The sequence below is a fragment of the Silurus meridionalis genome, chromosome 10 (assembly GCF_014805685.1).
Source record: "Silurus meridionalis isolate SWU-2019-XX chromosome 10, ASM1480568v1, whole genome shotgun sequence".
NCBI classification, from domain to species: domain Eukaryota; kingdom Metazoa; phylum Chordata; class Actinopteri; order Siluriformes; family Siluridae; genus Silurus; species Silurus meridionalis.
Genome location: NC_060893.1, coordinates 27,358,766 through 27,379,274, shown reverse-complemented (window position 1 = coordinate 27,379,274; position 20,509 = coordinate 27,358,766). Strand labels below are relative to the sequence as shown.

The following is a 20,509-nucleotide window of genomic DNA, read 5'->3' as shown; positions in this document are numbered from 1 at the left end:
GATGCTGTAAAAATAAAGTAAATGTTTAAAATGTGCAGTTTGGTAAACTTGAATCCTCTTTTAAAGGTAATTCTATAGATTATTTGGAACAAAATAAAAGCTAGATTATTAACTGAAAATTGTTACTCTGAGCATATTGGCTGTCGGGTTATTTATCCCCGTTCTTTTCCGAGTATCCGAGTTCTTTTGGGATCTAAATGTAGATCCTGATATCTGTAAAGCTCTGTAGCTGCAGAGGCAGGAAGAGCATAGACATGGCAGATGCAGGATTGTTATAAAAAACAGCTGAATTTATTTATCACTTGATCTCCTGAACAATAGTGTAGTGTCTCTTCTGTGTTTTTCACTTATCAGTCACAGCAACACTACCTAATCATGGGTGTCTGTGATCTCATGTATACCAATGGGATGCATGTTGCTGTTACTCAACTGAATTAGCTATTTTAAAATCTTTATTACTTTTCATTAATGTGACAGATAAACAATGTTGAGGTGCAGTGATGGAGATCAGAAGCAAACTGTAGTCTTGAGTCAGTGTAGAAGACTGTTGATATTAACTACAGACCAAATCCATCCTCAAAGCTCCTCTTCTTACTCCAGAATTTCATGGAACCACCCAAGCATTGATGAGAAACCGTTCCAAGGTGCAGAGGAAAATGGGGCAGGAACAGGGATCACTGGAACCTCAGGAGCATGTTTAACTTGACCGGGAGAGAGAAAGAGAAAGAGAGAGAGACGAGAAAGAGGAAGGATATGGATTATTTTGTGTTCTTATTGGTGTATGAAAGTTAATGTGACTGTGCAGTTTGGACTCTGGTAAGACTCACTACAGCAGCAGAACTAAAAGGCAGAAGCAGAAGGAAACACAGACATGAGGATCTCTGGGATAAGAAACGACCCACCACACCACCATCAACAAACCTGAGTGAACGTGTGAGAGTGAGGAGACGACAGCATCCAAATATCCCAGTTCACCAAACACTCCATATCCATGATCCCTCCAGATCTGCTCCTTTACCTCACAAACACCTACTGACTAAAGACTCCACTAAATAAATATGTGTTCAGCCTCGACTTGAACACTGAGACTGTGTCCGAGTCCCGAACACTGATCTGCCCCCTGCTGGAGTCTTAATTATTATATGGAGATGTCCATCTGAAAGAGGCCAAAGACAAGTGCACTGCAGGACCATGGGTGCCTGGGGCCCAGGAGCGGTTGAAGCAGACATGCTGGGGAGATCTTGGGGCTTTTGTGGTCTGCATAGATAGGACAAAGTGCCACAATCAGAAAAGCTTCCTCTTTGATGGTTGCCCACCAGAAAATTTTTTAAAGGAGTGATAAGGTGTGCAGAAAAGTAGAAACAAGGGAAGCTGTGGCACCATTGGAGAATCTGGGAATGCAATTGGTATTGAACAGTCTCCATTCAAGGCAACCCACCAGACATGACTTTATGTACCTTCCTCTAGATGTCCAGGCAGTGGGCCTGAACAGTGACTGGGGCTGGGTGGAATGTGATTGGGAGGTGATTCCCAGTCATCATCTGGGGCATCCCATCAGAACAGGGCATCGGATTTTTCATTCTTGGTTGGCACACAGATATTGTTTTTTTCTGTGCTTTGTCTGCAGTTCTATGACCTGACATTGAATGGGCCTCACCTGGGAATTTGAGCTTCTGAAAATCGAAATTCCATCAAAATTCCACAGTAAACTTATATTACATTCACCCAATTGGCAATTTTCTCTTAATTTTCTATATTCAGCTCCACACTGTGTCACTCAGAACATCTTTCTCAGCTGTGCCTCGACAAAGTTAAACTTAGATTTTGAAGAATGTCTTTGGGCTGTGATAACAAGATCAATAGTAGGAAAAAGAGCCATTTTTCAGATTAGCATCTGCATCACAGACAGCACAATGCATCAGGCTTTTCTCTCTTGTTCCCAAGTAGTTACAACCAGACACACAGTAAAACAGAGATTCATAAGGTCCTCTTGCCTTTGGTAAGAGAAGATCCAGGATACAGCAACTCATTACAGTTATGTGGTTCCTATAAAAACATGTACAGTGATTTTTAGGCAGGTATTTTTCCATGTTTACATGAATAATGCTTCAGCATGCTTCTTTATATGTACAGCAATTGGATTAAAATGTTAAATTTAGAGTTTAGAATTTAGATTAAGAGTGGAGAATCTGTTTTGACAGCGACTCTACAATCATTAGTGTTGACCTGTGATGTGCTTCTTTGAGACTCTATAACTCTCTCTGGGAGACTCCAGGTGGCATCAGATTGACTACAAGTTGCCTCATCACAGTGAAGTTCAAGTTAAAGATAAAGTTTATCAATAACAAATAAAACTAAAATAAGTGGTAGGTTTGCATTGAAATAAAAATACAGAATACTAAGCATAATCAGATTAAAAAAAAACAAGTATGACACACAAAGCATGACACACACACACACACACACACACACACACACACACACACACACACACACACACACAATTGTTTGATAATCTACCTTAAATGCACTTATCACAGAAACATGCGAAACACTAGATCTAAAAACAAATATGTTTTGATTGATGTAGAAAACTCTTTTTCAGCTATTGAGGACCAGTAAAATCTCCTCCCAATATTGCTTATTATAATTCTTGGCTATATAACTGTAGACATTATGGCCTCACAAGCGTAGTTTAAAACATACACAAAACACAATCATGTCACAATACCTCTGATCTGCTGCCTCTACTCCTCCACTGTGATTTTTATATGTATTTCACAGCTTGGATGCATTGAAATGTAATTTGTGCCCTTGTGCGCTGATGATGTCCATTACATGTGATGTGCAGCTGTTCCATGACTCTGGCTGTTCCTGGGTAGCATCAGACTGAGAGAAATTTCCCTCATTACATGCATGCTTCAGTAACGCTGTCTGTATTATTGTATATATGGAAAAGTACAGAAATGTACAAACAATTTACAAACCCTTCAAGATTTTACAGCATGTCAATAATGGTGAGAATATATAGTCATGTGTCTCTTCTGTGGCACTGAGGTTACACTTCATCCAATATGTGTGACTGATTATCTCTGGTTGTATTTGTCTGGAGAAGACAGTACCTTATAGTAAACTGTGGTTTCTGTTAACACATGGAACTACTCTAAAATAAACAAAAGATATGAATTCATTTTGTAAAGACAATGAATAAGAACTCATTCCAAACTCTTACATGTATTACATATCAAAAGATAGAAACTGTGAAATGTTACATTTAAAATCATTCTGTAAAACTGCATCTAGGAAAGGGCTGGGCGATATATCAGATATTACAGATAATATCGCAATAATTTGAAGACAATGAAAAATATAAAAATATGTATTTCTACATGTGGTAAGATTTGCCTCATCATTAAAGGACTGATTTATTACCTTAAACTTAAATGAAAACACGTTATTACATTTATAAAGTAAATTCATAACTTGTTTGTGTGTATGTGTATAAAAAATGTTATTGCATTTACAAATTATTAACATTAGCATTGTACTAATTGCATAACAATATGAAACAAGAAGAAAAGCATAAGTAGGACTGAGAGAGTAACTTTGACTGTGTGCAGAAAGTGTCTGAAAGGTTGTTTTATAGGCTTTTCTATGTGAAATGTGACATATTAAAGAGATTTTAATCAGAGTTAAACAATATTCCTCCTTTAACAACAAATAAAATCATTTAGCCTTCTAATAGTAATAATAATAATAATAATAGTACAATAGGACAATTATAGAACATAAAAAATCATCAACAACAACAAAATAGATCTGCAGATATTTCGCTCTTAAAGAGCAATACTAAATATACAAGAGAAAATAAGACGTCTGTTCAAATGAACAATTAATTTGTTTCCTTTGTAGAAAATGTTAAAAATGTATTTTACTGAAATTGGAAACAAGAATATCTGTGAAAACTAAACCCTTTTACATTTACGCCATTTGGCAGACGCCCTTATCCAGAGCGACTTACATCTGAGCAGGGGAGGGTGAAGGGTCTTGCTCAAGGGTCCAACAGTGGCAGCTTGGTGGTGGTGGGATTTAAACTTGTGACCTTCTGATCCAAAGTCCTTAACCACTGAGTCACCCCCTCCTTCCTTATGCAATTTAATGCACTTTAAAGTGCATTTAGTTTCCGTATTACAGCAAAATCCAAATCCAAATATCTAAATAAAGAAATCAAACTCTAAAATCTATTTATAGTTACTTTTAAAGGGGTAAGCGCACTATGCAGTGTTTTTTATGTTTTAGTTTAAAATTAACCCATACTTTGGAAATTTTCTTTAGCCTTGATATTCTCCTCGCCCTTCGCTGTTTACTCGCCCTTGGTTAAATGTAAATAAAAGAAGTCAGCACATTTTCGGTTTCTGTTAAGTGACAACTTGCACTTTATTTACGAAAAATCATTTTAACTCGATTTCCAGAAACTTGTCACAAACCAGTAAACCATTTTGATATAATGAGCAAGACTCAGAGGAAAGGAAATGTTAATTAAATGCTGTAATGTGATGTAGGTATATACAGTGGAACCCGGTTATGTCGATGTCCTAGGGGGTCGCCAAAAAGCATCGAGGTAACCGATGATGGAGATAAACGAAAATCAAAATGGCGGCAATATATTAACGTGCTTGAAATTTCCTTATGTACATGATGTGCGTTAATAAATAAGAATGTGCATGCACGTGTTTTTGAAGGGTTTTTTTTACACAACAGCGTTGCCGCGATTTGTTTGATGAAGGCATGCTATAAAAATACATACAGTACATGTTTATCTGTCAGGAATCCACCTGCCACGCCCCCTTCGGCCCCCTTCAGCGTGTCAGGTGCTTTCTCGGCCGCTTTCTCTGAAGCTCCCGGCTTCATTCGCGCACATATGGTGCTCGTTTATCATCATCACCAGCTCCTATTTAAACTTCCACACACCGTTATTGTTGGTATATGTTGGTTCAAGGCGGTCGTTGTTATCGCGCATGTGTATCCCGGTACGTGTCTTCCCACCGGCACTCTCTCAACGGCTGCTCTTTTCTTCCCAAAGCCGCACCGCGCCCCTACTAACACTACGAACACTAGCACTAACTAACAGCAGAGATTCACCAGTATACAATACAACACCTGGAGCAGCTGTAAGCCTTGATTTTACCGCCACTTCCGCGAGTTCTTCTGCGGCTGCACCGAGATAACCGACGTTAAATGGCAAATTTTTCCCCCCTTGTGCTCGAGATATCAGGGTTCGGCGACATAAAATAAAAGTCAACATAACTGATAAAAAATGCGTAGAAAAAGAATTTGGCGGTTCCACTTCAAAAACGTCGACTTAATAGGGTTGTCGAGATAACCGAGGGCGAGATAACCGGGTTCCACGGTATTTATACACCCCGTCCCACATCGTTCCTTGTAGCATCATGTACATGTTACTATTTCAGTCTTTTGAGAATTTTAAGCTAACCACTAGGAAGTTAGCCACAAACTTACTACTGATACACATATATTCTACTATTTAACTGCTTCTTAATAAGGTTCACTTCAAAACTTTATGCATGGAAGCCACTAACCTACGAAATAATCCAAAGAAATCAGTAAAGGAATGTGGATTAGTGCCTACAGTTAATTGGAAATTGCTAAATATTAACCTCAGCACTTTTTTATTACAGTTCAGACACTTCACCTGATGGATTCAACTACTAAACCAAAGCAAGCACATAAGAAAGACTCATCAAGATCTGTAATTAAACTTATTATTTTATTTTTCAATGTGGATTTATATTTTACAAACCAGCAGCTGACTTTGAGACATATATCACAGAGTTCCCTCACGATGACAGATGTAATATTTTGTACTAAGCATCATTATCAATTTTTAATACAAAAGCTGTGGATACGCTTTAACTTCAACTTTAAACCTTGTAATAAAATCTTGACCATTCGACTGTTTTTTTTTGTGCTAAGACTCTGACAAAACAGGCAGCCACACACATGGTTGATGTTCTGAAGGAGGACCTGAGAAACCAAAAATGACCTGATCCTAACAGCTCCACTACTCGATAATGCTGAGTCAGACTCTGATGCAACAGCTACTGTATTTATACAGAATCGTCTCCCATGCAGGAACCACTAAGAAATGTAAGAATTGAAATAAATAAATAATATAAAAGTAATACTTCTATATGCAAATGCTGACACTTTTCTTTTACAGCTTTAGACAGAAAGCGAGGATGACAGGTGATCACAGTGCCCAAAAACAAGACAAAGCTTGATGAAGAAATTGCTAGTGCATTGAAAGGCATGTGTGATGAAGTGTTTGTTTTATAGTCCAATAAGAGACAGAATGAAGACCTACTTGCTTTCAGGGAATAACCCTTTTATTGTCCCCACTTGATTACAGTCGTGTGCAAAAGAATGATCAGATGGATGAACTGGATATATCTAAATTGTTGGGGATCTTTATTATTCCACTGCGACTTTAGCGTGTCGTCCCCCTCCCCTCCCCTTCTAGATCCATTGAACTATAGTCTCTGTGAGGGTGGGGGCGATCGCGTGGAAAAAGGTTCTAGACGCTGATTGGCTCACGCCAGATGCTCCATGTCCGCATGTGCCTCAATGTCAAAGCATGAGGATTTCAATTCTGCTGTTAAAGTGATAGCACCCTGGAGCTTTTCTACAGAGTCTGCGTTCTGACTGAGACAATCGAGGACATTTCAGAGTTGTGCTGCAGCCACTACTTTGTTATTTTGGCTCTAATAATAATTATTTTGGAATAATAACCGTCACACAATCTGAGGTCCAGAGCGCTCTGAAGCAGTTTTATTTTTTTTTTTTTTATCAAGGACGCCTCTGGACATTTCTACATTTTCTATTCCCTCACTTTTGACTAATCTCCCAGTTTCTGCTTCTGAAAAACCTGGTATTGGTCAGGTGATGAGCGGAGCATGGTTTCCCTTAGACATGACACTTGCCATTCAGGCCAAAGAGTTCAATCTTTGTTTCTCATGGTCTGAGAGTCCTTTAGGTGCCTTTTGGCAAACTCCAGGCAGGCTGTCATGGCCACTCTACTATACAGACCTGATTGGTGGATTCCTGCAAAGATGGTTGTTTTTCTGGAAGGTTCTCCTCTCTTCACAGAGAAATGCTGGAGTTTAGAGTAATTTTAGAGTGAATATCGGGTCTTGGTCAACTCCAACCCCCGATTGCTCAGTTTGGCCCAGTGGCTCACACTAGGAGTCATAGTGGTTCCAAACTTCTTCCATTGGCCACTGTGCTCATTGAGACCTTCAAACCTTTAATACTTAAACATTATCTTGCAGATTATCTTAATTGTGGTATCCTGAAAAGTATATTTAGTTAGTATTTAATGAAGTCACTGTTTGTGTCATTGACACACACATGCACTTCTGATTTGTATTCTGTAATCCTAAAAGGACGTTTGATCGGTTGTCCAGAACAATAATGACAGCGTTTTTCTGGATGTGAAACTTTGGCCACATGAAGTTTTACTGGCAGAAAAACCAACAAACACCACTAGACTCCATCAAAGTTAATGGACTCATTGGTATGTGTTAACTTCACATTTAGTTTTAGCTTCATTACATTTTATGTGCACAATAATGCACTTTTTCAAGCTCTTGTGTTTTCATCCAGCATTTTGTAATGCTATATCAACACTCTGCATAAATATTGTGTGTATGGAGGCCCATCTATTGCTGCTCTACTGAACACAGAACATTACAGGTTTATTTGAACAATTTAAGTTTAATGAATTACAGAAAATCTGAAAGAAATATTGTATATATTGTTACCACGTCTCTTTACTTTACGAATGTATGCTATTTTATTTATACTAGAACAGGGGGGGCCATTTTTTACTGTGTTACCGCAAAGAGCCACATCATACACATGGGCACATGAACATCACCCATCCTTCCTCTTACACACACACACACACACACACACACACACACACACACACACACCTCTGCTCAGCCAGATTTATTGTAATTGTCACACACCAACATAATGACAGAAATTGACTCCTAAAGTTCTAAGACCACAGGACAGTAATTTTCACTAGTGAACATTGTGTGCACTGTCTCACACACACACACACACACACACACACACACACACACACACACACACACACACACACACACTCTCTGTTTAACCAAGTCCACAAACAAAATATAATAATTTACAATAGCGTTTTTCTTTTACTCTGCATGTTACTTAGTGGGACTTTCGGCATCCTTGCCTTGAACAATCCTCTTCAAATCTGCCTCGTATTCCACTGTTGCCACTCGAAGCAATTCTTTCACATGTGTGTCAGTCAAAACAGATCGATGCTTTGATTTCACGTGTTTCAGGGTAGAAAACACAGACTTTGTTTGCGTTTTTTTTTGTGTGTGTGTTCACTCCGCTTCAATAAGTGAAGTGAACACGCACTGTTCGAGTTCAATACGGTCTTTTCGTCAAATGCGCATGTCTTAAAAATACCGTATTGAACTCAAGCGAAACGAACACACACATAAAAAACACAAACTCCGATATGAACGTAAGAGCCGCATGAAACCAGGCAAAGAGTCGCATGCGGCTCACGAGCCGCGGGTTGGCCACTCCTGCTCTAGAGAAACCAATGGATCTTAAATCAGATAATATTGATTATCATAACATGTTATTGTTTTTGCGTTCACAGATGCTGTGATTGCTCGTTTTCAAGAGACAACTCCATCTCAAGTCTCCATTGCTCAGGCAGAAGTGTAAGAATGAGAGCTATGCTAAAATAATTCAGGAAAGTGCTGTGGTTAAAGGAGATGAGAATAAATTGATATTTATGTAATAGACTCAAGAGAACTACCGAAGGCGAAGTTTGTTAAAAGATCATGCAGTTCTTTATTTGTTGTTGGTAATGTTAATAGTTCTGTCTGATGTTAAAATGGACAATTTGTAAATGTCCTGAACCGGTGGAAGGCAGTTTGTGAATAGGTGATCCTGAGGTGCGCGAGAGGAAGTGCGGCGCTGAGCAGTCACGGGTGAAACGTAGTGCTAAACGCGTGAACAGAGATTTAAACAGTGCCGGGAGGATCGGGGTGATCCGGGCCGTGGAGAGAGAGTGAGGAGTGCGAGACGTAAAGGTACGAAGCTGGAATAAATGCATGCGATGAAACAAACCGCCATGAACCTACACATACGTACAATAACGGACGAGGAGTGTGCGTGAATGAGGGGTTTATATAGGAGCAGGTGATGAGTGAGTGAATGAGGGGTTTATATAGGAGCAGGTGATGAGTGAGTGAATGAGGGGTTTATATAGGAGCAGGTGATGAGTGAGTGAATGAGGGGTTTATATAGGAGCAGGTGATGAGTGAGTGAATGAGGGGTTTATATAGGAGCAGGTGATGAGTGAGTGAATGAGGGGTTTATATAGGAGCAGGTGATGAGTGAGTGAATGAGGGGTTTATATAGGAGCAGGTGATGAGTGAGTGAATGAGGGGTTTATATAGGAGCAGGTGATGAGTGAGTGAATGAGGGGTTTATATAGGAGCAGGTGATGAGTGAGTGAATGAGTCTCAGGTGTGTTCAATGAATGCGAAGCTCAGGAGCACACGCAGTCAATGACAGCCACCGAAGGGGGCGTGGCAGGGGGATTCCTGACATAGAATTAACAAAGTTCTGATTTAACAATATTTCAATCGAGGTTTTAGTTGATCGGTTTGTTTATTTTTACATTTATTTATTTTATTTTACCTTTTGCAATAAAATTGTTGTAATCGTACTTTTAACTACCAAAATTTGTTTTATTGACAAAGCACTGTGGTTTTTATTCGTTTGCAATGCATTAAATTGAAATTCAAATTATTATAAAATATAAAATTAATCTGTGATACATTTAAAATTAATTACAAATTAAATGCATTGAAGCAGTAAAATGTTACAGGTAATTTATACTTGTGTTCTTATGAAGTATATTATTTGTGCAATAAGTGCACTTTTAGAAAAGTATGATAAAGTGCACTTTATTTCACAAGAGCAGCTCACACTGCATTAGAAAAGTGTGCCATTGTGTGGAAACCCTGAAAGTGTCCATGAGGAGAGCAGGGCAGCTCATGGCGTAGGGACACTGGTGAAGATGGACACCTTCACCTTCTGTAAAAGTCAAAGTCTCAGAATTATGGGGTGGAGCTACGTTTCCCATCAGCCACTGCACCTCACTGAAACATGTCACTTGATTGTGCACCTGAAACCTTTATAAATCTATTTGTCTTTGAATACCAGATGCTCTGACAGGATCTGACTGTCTGCTCTTTTAGTTCAGTAGATAATCAGGATAAAGGAAACACAGATAAACACAAATATATCAAATTCCTAATGTATAATGTTCCACATCTTCTAATGTTTATCTCCAGTGATGGAGTGTGTATCTGCAGGGTGGAGTGTTTTATTGATCATTGGACTGGAATGATTATTTATTAAAGCTGAAGATGTTTGATGATGTTCAGTGGAGTGCAGCTTTAGCAGCTCTGCAGCTGTTCTCAGATCAGTGTGTGTTTCTGACTCAGAGCACTTCCTCTACAGCTGAGGGAGGTTTTTGTACGGCGCTATAACACTGTGTGTACGGAAAGCTCTCATCCTGCTGACAGTAATAATCTCCTGCATCTTCAGACTGAACTCCAGAGATTTTTAAGGAAAATTGTTTATTTGAACCACTAACAGTGGCACTGAAACGATCTGGAACCCCAGACTGACGAGAAGTTGCAGCATAGATCAAGAGTTTAGGAGCTTCTCCAGATTTCTGCAGGTACCACTGGAGGTCACTGCCTACATACTCGCTGGATGTACAGCTTAGAGTAACAGTGTCTCCTGGAGAAACAGTGTGAGATCCTGGAGACTGAGTCAGGACGATTTCCCCAAAGGACTCTAAAGAAAAGGATGCAGAGTTGAATAATGGAAACAAATGTAGTAATGAGTGTGAGAGTGATGTGATGATTTGTAGGAATAATAAAAGTAAAGAGAGTCTCACGGTGAGCGAGGAGTCCCAGTGTCCCCAGCAGTAGAATCAGTACCATCATCATTGTGCTGCGTGTCAGTGGCTCTGAAAGGACTGAACACACTCTGATCAGCACTACAGCTCTTAAAGTGTGTGCAGCAGTCACACACACACATATGTAAATACCACAACTGTGTGTGTGTGTGTGTGTGTGTGTGTGTGTGTGTGTGTGTGTGTGTGGTCACTGTAGTGTAACAGAGGTTTGTGTATGAAGGTTTCATTAGAATGTATCACTGTGGTGGACTTTTGGTGGAGGAACCAAACTGATCCTGAAGAGTAAGTTAATTTATTTTAATTCATGCAAATTAATGAATTTATTTTTGTTATTCCTTTTATTAATGAATGAATTTTAGGCAGATTGAAAACAGATAAGTGTAAAGGTTTGTTAAAATATTTAGTGTGATGTTTAACTTCAAATACATTAATTAATAAATTCATTTATTACATTTGTTGCTTATTAAAATAAGTTCAGCATCTAGTGATTATTTTTTTTATTGAGAATAAACACCAGAATAAAGATGAATAAAGTTCTCATGGATCCATGATGTAAAGAAGAACTTGGAGATGTTCTCCTGCTGTGTGAAGACTAAATCAGATAGAAGATGGATTATGGTGTGGAGTTAAAGCTGATGGCTTCCACATGTTCTCTTTGTTTCTTAGTGAACTTTAAACCAAATGGACTGATGTTTCTTCACTAAAGCTGCTCCTAACTTGTAGTTCCCCCATGTGTCTCTGTTCATTTAGAGTTAGGAACTGTATTCATGTCTATTGGTAGAGTTTATAGATGCTGCTGAAGGTCATAGAAGTTTCCAGATGTTTCTACTGAACTGCAGTGATGTGAGAACAGTGTGGATCACTTCACTGATTACTGAACACACATTAATGGTTCCAGTCTGAACTCTGAATAAGCAGTAATGAGTAAATGTTCTCCTGCTGAGAAGTTCTACTGAACTGCAGTAATGTGAATAAGCAGTAATGAGTAAATGTTGTGTAACTGTGTGTAAATGTGTGTTTATTGTGTGTTTGTGGTCTCCAGCCGGTCCCACGGTGAAGCCCTCCGTGTCTCTGCTCCTCCTCCTCTCTGCAGCCGTCTGACAGATCGGCCTCGCTGCTCTGCCTGCTGTCTGCCTACTCTCCACAGGGGGCGCTGGTGAGCTGGACGGTGGACGGCTCAGAGGTGAAGGACGGGGTTCTGACCAGCCCAGAAGAACACAAGAAGGACGGTTACACACGCAGCAGCACCTGACCCTCAGCAAAGAACTCTGGGAAAAGGGGGAGGAGTTTGTCTGTACCGTCTCCCATGGTGGTGTCCATCATCCGCTCACGTTCAGAAAGAGCCAGTGTTAAGACCAACAGCTCCAAGATAGAACTGAACACTGAGCTGCTCACACATCCATCTACAATCGAGTTTCAATTCTACACAATGCTGACATTTCTGTCTTTCCTCTCTTCACTGTCCTGTTGCTCTTCCTGTAGTTTTGCTCTGCTGAAATAAAGCTTCATTTTGGACATTGTGTGTTCTTTTATTCGAGTTAATAGTCATTATCAGTGTGATGAGAGAGTGTGTTTAGCTGGAGATTCAGTGCTGTGTGTTGTGCTTCACTGAGTTTGGCTGAAGGAAGTTGAACATCTGGTGAAAGTTCTGCTCTATTCTGGGAGAAACAGAATCACTCAGTCGTCTAGTTATGTAAACTGCTCTCAGTTTCTGATTCATTTCCTCTTTAAACCTGACACATCTGACAATCTACACTGGTTTTCAGAAAAACTATACTTTTGTTTAATTAAGTATCTATTAATCTCACAGTAATTTTAATCTATGAAATTTATAGCTACACGTGTGAAGTCACAAATTCTTGAATTAAACAAATAAAGCTTAAAAATAAATAACAGAATATTATCAAGACAATTCTTTCACTCCTTTGGGTTTTTTGCTCCAGTTAAAGTAGTGTGTTAAAAGAATGGTACGAGTTGTTGGTGGAATGGAAATAATTAATCACTGGACTGCTGACAATCATGAAAAAAAAACACAATGGCACCAAGATGGTGGACAAAAGATATATACATGAAACAGCAAGAATTAGCATTAATTGTTTTGTTTTAGTTTAAAACTGTAGAAGTAAATCAAAACATGGGTTACAATCACTGATGATAAATCACATTGTCTGATTTTTAAAGAATTTATTTGCAAATTATGGTGGAAAATAAGTATTTGTTTACCTACAAAAAATCTAGATTTCTGTCTCTCACAGACCTGTAACTTCTTCTTTAAGATGCTCCTTTGTCCTCCACTTGTTACCTGTAATAATGGCACCTGTTTAAACTCATTATCAGTATAAAAGACACCTGTCCACAACCTCAAACAGTCAGACTCCAAACTCCACTATGGCCAAAACCAAAGAGCTGTCAAAGGACACCAGAAACAAAACTGTAGACCTGCACCAGGCTGGAAGACTGAATCTGCAGTAGGTAAGCAGCTTGGTGTGAAGAAATCAACTGTGGGAGCAATTATTAGAAAATTGAAGACCTACAAGACCACTGATAATCTTCTTTAATCTGGGGCTCCATGGTGTTCTTTGCATCCAAAGAACACCATACCTACTGTGAAGCATGGGGGTGGAAACATCTTGCTTTGGGGCTGTTTTTCTGCAAAGGGACCAGGACGACTGATCTGTGTAAAGGAAAGAATGAATGGGGCCATGTATCGTGAGATTTTGAGTTAAAACCTCCTTCCATCAGCAAGGGCATTAGAGATGAAACGTGGCTGGGTCTTTCAGCATGACAATGATCCCGAACACACTGCCCGGGCAACAAAGGAGTGGCATTTCAAGGTCCTGGAGTGGCCTAGCCAGTCTCCAGATCTCTCCAGATCTCAACCCCATCTTTGGAGGGAGTTGAAAATCTGTGTTGCCCAGCGACAGACCCAAAACATCACTGCTCTAGAGGAGATCTGCATGGAGGAATGGGCCAAACTACCAGCAACAGTGTGTAAAAACCTTGTGGAGACTCACAGAAAACGTTTGATCTCTGTCATTGGCAACAAACAGTATAGAACAAAGTATTGAAATTAACTTTTGTTATTGATCAAATACTTATTTACCAACATAATTTGCAAATAAATTGTTTAAAAATCAGACAAAGTGATTTTCGGAATTTTTTTCTCTCATTTTTTCTCTCATAGTTGTATATAGTGTAGATAGTGTAGATAGTGTAGGTAGTGTAGATAGATAGATAGATAGATAGATAGATAGATAGATAGATAGATAGATGGATAGATGGATAGATGGATAGATAGAGGAGCTGAAATTTAAACTTATGTCCTATCAATCAGAAGTCCAACAGCTTATCCATTGAGATACCATTTTATCTTGTTGGATGTAATATTGTTGAATGCCCAAGGAGGCCAGTTCCATAGTTCCCTTTCAGGATCTCAAGCCTCGTCGAAACGCTTTGGGAACACGCCTGAGTGTTCACGCTCAGAAATATTGTGTGTAATCAGTCAAAAGTGTTACGCTGGCCGTCACCGTCAGGGTGAAGTAAAAAAATGCACATGGAATGAGGCAAGTGCTAGCTTCTGTTTGTTCACAAAGAAGAATTATCTGTGCATGATCTGTGCATATTGCCCCAAGCTCATTGTGCCGCAATTTACATGCAATCTCTCCACTCCCAGGGAGCCCTCCACGAGGGGGGTGTTCTCACTCCTTGTGGTAAAAATATATAAATAATAAATAAATTACGTAATCATCATAATAATATTAATAAGCCAGTAAGCATTTTCGGGGGTTGTGACTCGCACTGTAGCCAAGCTACATAACTTGGCTGGCTCATGAGCAGAAAGTCCCTCTTGGAATAGTGCTTTCTGAAACCAGGTCGCAACCTCCTTGTCGGGGTCTCTCTTTCTTTCCAGACCGGCACCCTGTGGTGTCATGGTAATAGGCAAAGCCCCTTCAGCCCCTTTTTGATGCTGTATTCTCACGTAATGGGCAGAAAGTACACTGGTATGGAGTGATGCCACGGGTTGAAGAGACGCTTGCGAGCTATCTCTCTCCCGAGAGGGCCTCCTCCCTCAAGACCCCGACATTACTCACGAAAACCCAGCGTAATAAGTTGGCGCACTTGGGTAAGGCTTTTACCTCGGCAGGTCAAGCCGTTGGGTCCCTGCACACCATAGTGGTCCTGCAGGCATTTTAGGCTGATCTGCTGCATTATCTTAATGTGTGAGGTGCCCCAGGCGGCCAGTTCACCAGCTCTGCTGGACGGAGCATTGACATAGGAAGTTCTGGGGGTTCCGGCCGTGGAGGGGCACGTTGCATCGCAGTATTTGGTGCATGACCTGCACATCTGAACCACTTACTCGTGAGACTTAGGTTCAGGATGCTGACCCTCAAAAGGGTCGTTTCTCAAATCAGATCAGAAGACTGGTTTGGCACGGTAGATCTAAAGGATGTGTACTTCCATGTATCCATCCTTCCTTTTACAGAAAGTTCCTGGCGTTCGCTTTCGGGGCCGAAGCTTACCAGTATCCGGTTCTTCCATTTGGCCATGCCCTCTCACCTCACACCTTTACAAAATGTCTCGATGCAGCTCTGGTCTCTCTGAGGCTTCTGAGGCTTATTTTATTTAAAATAAAGATTTTGGGGTTTCGACTAAATGCCGGGAAGAGTGTGCTTCTACCTTGGCGTCATATGGGATTCGACTACTTTGAGTGCGCAGCTTTCCCCTGCCCACATTGTGGCCATCCATATGGTCATCGGGAAGGTCAGAGAAGGACAGTTCCAGATACTGACTCAAGGCTCATGATAGCTGCGCCACTGTTATCCCACTTGGACATCTGTATGTAAGTCCCATTCAGTGGTGGCTCAGGACCTATGGGTTCTCACGGAAGGGCAATGCCCTCCATACGATCAAGATCACGCGGCGATGCCTACATGCCTTAGATGTTTAGACATATCCCGGGTTCCTGTCTTAGGGCCCCATGTTGGGAGTTCCAGGTCGTCGCGTAATGCTAAAGACGGATGCAACCCTCATGGAGTGGGGAGCGGTCATGAGTGGTCACTCCGCCCATAGTCTATGTGAAGGGCCCCATTTACTTTGAGACATCAATTGCCTAGAGATTCTGGCAGCATTTTGGCCCAGGGGAACTCCTCTGAGTGAGAGCAGTTCACAACCTGGGTTGGTTGAATGAAGCAGCAAACACCCTGTTGCGGCAGGGGTTGAGACCCGGGGAATGGTGGCTCCACCTCCTAATGGTGAAGCAGATTTGGAAGAGATTTGGCAAAGTCCAGGCGAATCTGTGTCTCAAGAGATTGTCCCCTCTGGTTCTCCCTTACTCATTCAGCCCCACTGGGGCTGGATGCCATGGATCAGGGGTGGCAGAGGCTGCGTCTGTACGCCTTCCACCCCCAGCTCCAAGGTTATGCCCGCATTATCCACTCCAGAGATCCATTCATAATGAGGTTGTATGCCGCCAGATGGCAACAGTTCTGCTCATGGTGCGATCACCACCAGTAGGATTCAGTCCACTGCCTATTCAAGGACAATGTGCAAAAGGGTTTGCTCCGTCCACCCTAAAAGTCTACTCATACGCCATTTTGGTGTATCATGCGCCCTTAGCAGGGCAGTCTCTGGGCAAAGATCCTCTTGTGATGCGTTTTCTTAATGGAACCTGGAGGCTGAGGCCCCCGGTGTGACCTAGAGTGCCTGGATGGGGCCTGGCCGTCATTTTGGGGGCTCTTTCTGAGCCCCCCCTTCGGGCCTTTGGCCAAAGCATCTTGGATGCATCTCTTATATCTCTCAATATATCTCTTAAGAGAATAGGAGACTTACAGGCCCGTCCTCTGACCCCCTCCTTCATGCTTTTTACTCCAGGTATGGCCAGTGCCTTTTGTACCCCAGGACAGTGAACCTCCCCAAGGTGCCCTCGGTTGTCCTACGACCTGTAAAGTTACAGGCATTCTATTCATCTTTTTCTCAGGCCCCAGACCAGGAGAAATTTTACTGGCTGTGCCTGGTATGCACTGGACACATTCTGCCATAGGACGGGTCCAAGGAAAATGTCTGACCAACTGCTCGGATCAACATGCACTGCAGTGCCACTTCTGGCCCCTCTGTCCTTCGACCTAGCTGTGCTTATACACGCTAGTCAGGGACTGGTCAGCCTGGCAGCTTGAGTTCCTGAAAGGGAACGTCTCTAGGTTACATATATAACCCTAGTTCCCTGAGGGAATGAGACACTGCATCTCTAAGCCACACTGCCGGCGTCCATGCAGCGCTTCCTTCTCCCTTACAGAAGCTGGCGCTCGCCTCACTCCTTGAGAATTTTATACTTCCTGGTCGTGTCGTCACTTGTGATGGCCAGCGTCCAGTTTTTGACTGATTACACACATTTTTTAAGAGCGTGAACACTCAGGCGCATTCCCAAAGCGTTTAGAAGCAGCGTGTCATTTCCTCAGGGAACTAGGGTTACATACATCACCTATACTTGTGGCTGCTGACTGTAGCATATTGTAGGTATTCTCCACCCAGATCAGCTTGAAGGACAAGGATGCAGTGACCTTGGCACATAGGGTGTTGAGCCCCATCTCCATCTTCTAGTTGAGTTTCTCCAGCTAGCCATTTATCTGTAGGTGGAAGCCAGAGGAAAGGCTGAAAGAGAAGCCTAAGAGCTGACAGAACTCTCTCCAGAAGTTCACATTGATTTGCATACCCGATCAGATACTATTTTTCTCAGGAAACCATGGAGGTGTAACACATGCTACAGCAGGAGCTGTGCAGAAGGTAGTTTGGGAAAAGGCATGAAGTGGGCAATCTTAGATAAACACACAGATATCACACACAGAATGGTGGTGTGTCCAGCTGATAGGAGCCATTGCAGAGACCCATTGGGGCCTGTGAGTCCTCCCAGTCTCTGATCATCTCGTTTTATTAAAATAGTTGTGATGCCACATTAAAAAATAATAATCATTTACTCCAAACTCATTTCTCTCATTGTGCTATTGAGAACCGAGTTCGTCTGTATGTTTATCGGCTGAAACTTGTCTGGATATCAACATTGCATATGTTTATGTCTCTGGTTTGTTTGCTAGTAGGAATTAATAAGATGTAAAATTAGACTTAAAACTGTAGCACATCACATCACTAAAAGAAAAACAGTCTTTACTCACATTTGAAACAATGCCGACCTGAACATCAGGACTAATTCCTAATATTCTCCAAATGGTTTCAGAGAAATAATCAGAGCTTCCTTTCTGTATTTGATGAAGTTGGTAAGATGTTTTCACGTGTGTTTCATGCTACACAAAATGTCCATTTATACCTTTTAATGAATATAAACTTCTGATCTTAAAGTTGGACCAAAAGATTTAGTTCATCTTGTCATTATGTCATGGTTTGGGCTAAATGAGAAAATGAACTCAGCTTTGGTAATAAATGTTACAGTCAGATTCACACATGGTCACTGATGTAGGTTTTGCTTTAACTCTTTGATTACCAGATGCTCTGACAGGATCTGACTGTCTGCTCTTTTAGTTCAGTAGATAATCAGGATAAAGGAAAAACAGATAAACACAAATATATCAAATTCCTAATGTATAAGTGTTAGAGGTAAGATGGGCCTCACACTGGTTCTCTAAACACATTCCTATGGTTTGTGTTCAGTGTCTATAGGGTCTTTACAATGTGAGTATGTGATGTATACAGGAAGTCTTTATCTGGACTCACACATCTCCAGTTATTATGTCTTCATACCCAATCAGGAACAGTTTTAGCTCAGGTTTTTTGCAGTGTGTATATACTTGTCTGTTATCTTCATTAAACTGAAGAACATTTGTGCCATTCTGTGTGCTTAGAAATAAGTTTTGATTGGACATTATACAAATCTAACACTGTTCCACATCTTCTCATGTTTATCTCCAGTGATGGAGTGTGTATCTGTAGGGTGGAGTGTTTTATTGATCATTGGACTGGAATGATTATTTATTAAAGCTGAAGATGTTTGATGATGTTCAGTGGAGTGCAGCTTTAGCAGTTCTGCAGCTGTTCTCAGATCAGTGTGTGTTTCTGACTCAGAGCACTTCCTCTACAGCTGAGGGAGGTTTTTGTACGGTGCTATAACACTGTGTGTACGGAGTGCTGGTGTACTGCTGACAGTAATAATCTCCTGCATCTTCAGACTGAACTCCAGAGATTTTTAGACTAAACTGTGTACCAGATCCACTGCCACTGAAACGATCTGGAATCCCAGACTGACGAGAAGTTGCAGCATAGATCAGGAGTTTAGGAGCTTCTTCAGGTTTCTGCAGGTACCAGGCGAGGTTACTGTAAACACTCTGACTGGTTGTACAGCTGAGAGTAACAGTGTCTCCTGGAGAAACAGTCTGAGATCCTGGAGACTGAGTCAGGACGATTTCCCCAAAGGACTCTAAAGAAAAGGATGCAGAGTTGAATAATGGAAACAAATGTAGTAATGAGTGTGAGAGTGATGTGATGATTTGTAGGAATAATAAAAGTAAAGAGAGTCTCACGGTGAGCGAGGAGTCCCAGTGTCCCCAGCAGTAGAATCAGTACCATCATCATTGTGCTGCGTGTCAGTGGCTCTGAAAGGACTGAACACACTCTGATCAGCACTACAGCTCTTAAAGTGTGTGCAGCAGTCACACACACACATATGTAAATACCACAACTGTGTGTGTGTGTGTGTGTGTGTGTGTGTGTGTGTGTGTGTGTGTGTGTGTGTGGTCACTGTAGCACTGTAACAGAGGTTTTTGTACGACAGTTCCATTAGAATGTATCACTGTGGCTCACTTTCGGTGGAGGAACCAAACTGATCATCAGTAAGTTTCTTTATTTAAATTCTTACAAATGATTGAACTTTTTGTTTTTCATTTTAATGATTAAATTTGATGGTAAAACTGTGAGAATAAATCCAGATAGTTGTGATGTTGAAATTCACCTTGATTTCAGCATCTATTGATGAATTTTCATTGAGTAAAAACACCAGAATGAAGCTGATTGAAGTTCTCATGGCTCCATGATGTAATGAAGAACTTGGAGATGTTCTCCTGCTGCTGGAACACATTTGTGCTGCTGCAGAGTTTCCAGTTTTGTCTCTATTGGAGTTCAGAACATTTACAGAATAAAGTCACTGAGTGTTTGAGTGTTGGAATACAGTGGGACTATTGGGTGCAGTTACTGAATAGAACTGGGTGAAGACTAAATCAGATAGAAGATGGATTATGGTGTGGAGTTAAAGCTGATGGCTTCCACATGTTCTCTTTGTTTCTTAGTGAACTTTAAACCAAATGGACTGATGTTTCTTCACTAAAGCTGCTCTAACTTGTAGTTCCCCCATGTGTCTCTGTTCATTTAGAGTTAGGAACTGTATTCATGTTTATAGGTAGAGTTTATAGAAGTTTCCAGATGTTTCTA

The 20,509-nt window shown here is 40.9% G+C and overlaps 2 gene segments (V, D, J or C); both read right to left on the bottom strand.

Annotated features, from left to right (window-relative positions):
• Nucleotides 1–10,326: 10,326 nt before the first annotated feature.
• On the bottom strand, nt 10,327–11,228 carry LOC124392844. The segment is given in 2 exon segments: nt 10,327–10,956; nt 11,060–11,228. Coding segments are annotated over 2 exon segments (414 nt in total).
• Nucleotides 11,229–19,094: 7,866 nt separating this feature from the next.
• On the bottom strand, nt 19,095–19,762 carry LOC124392846. The segment is given in 2 exon segments: nt 19,095–19,502; nt 19,606–19,762. Coding segments are annotated over 2 exon segments (408 nt in total).
• Between the last annotated feature and the right edge of the window lie 747 nt (nt 19,763–20,509).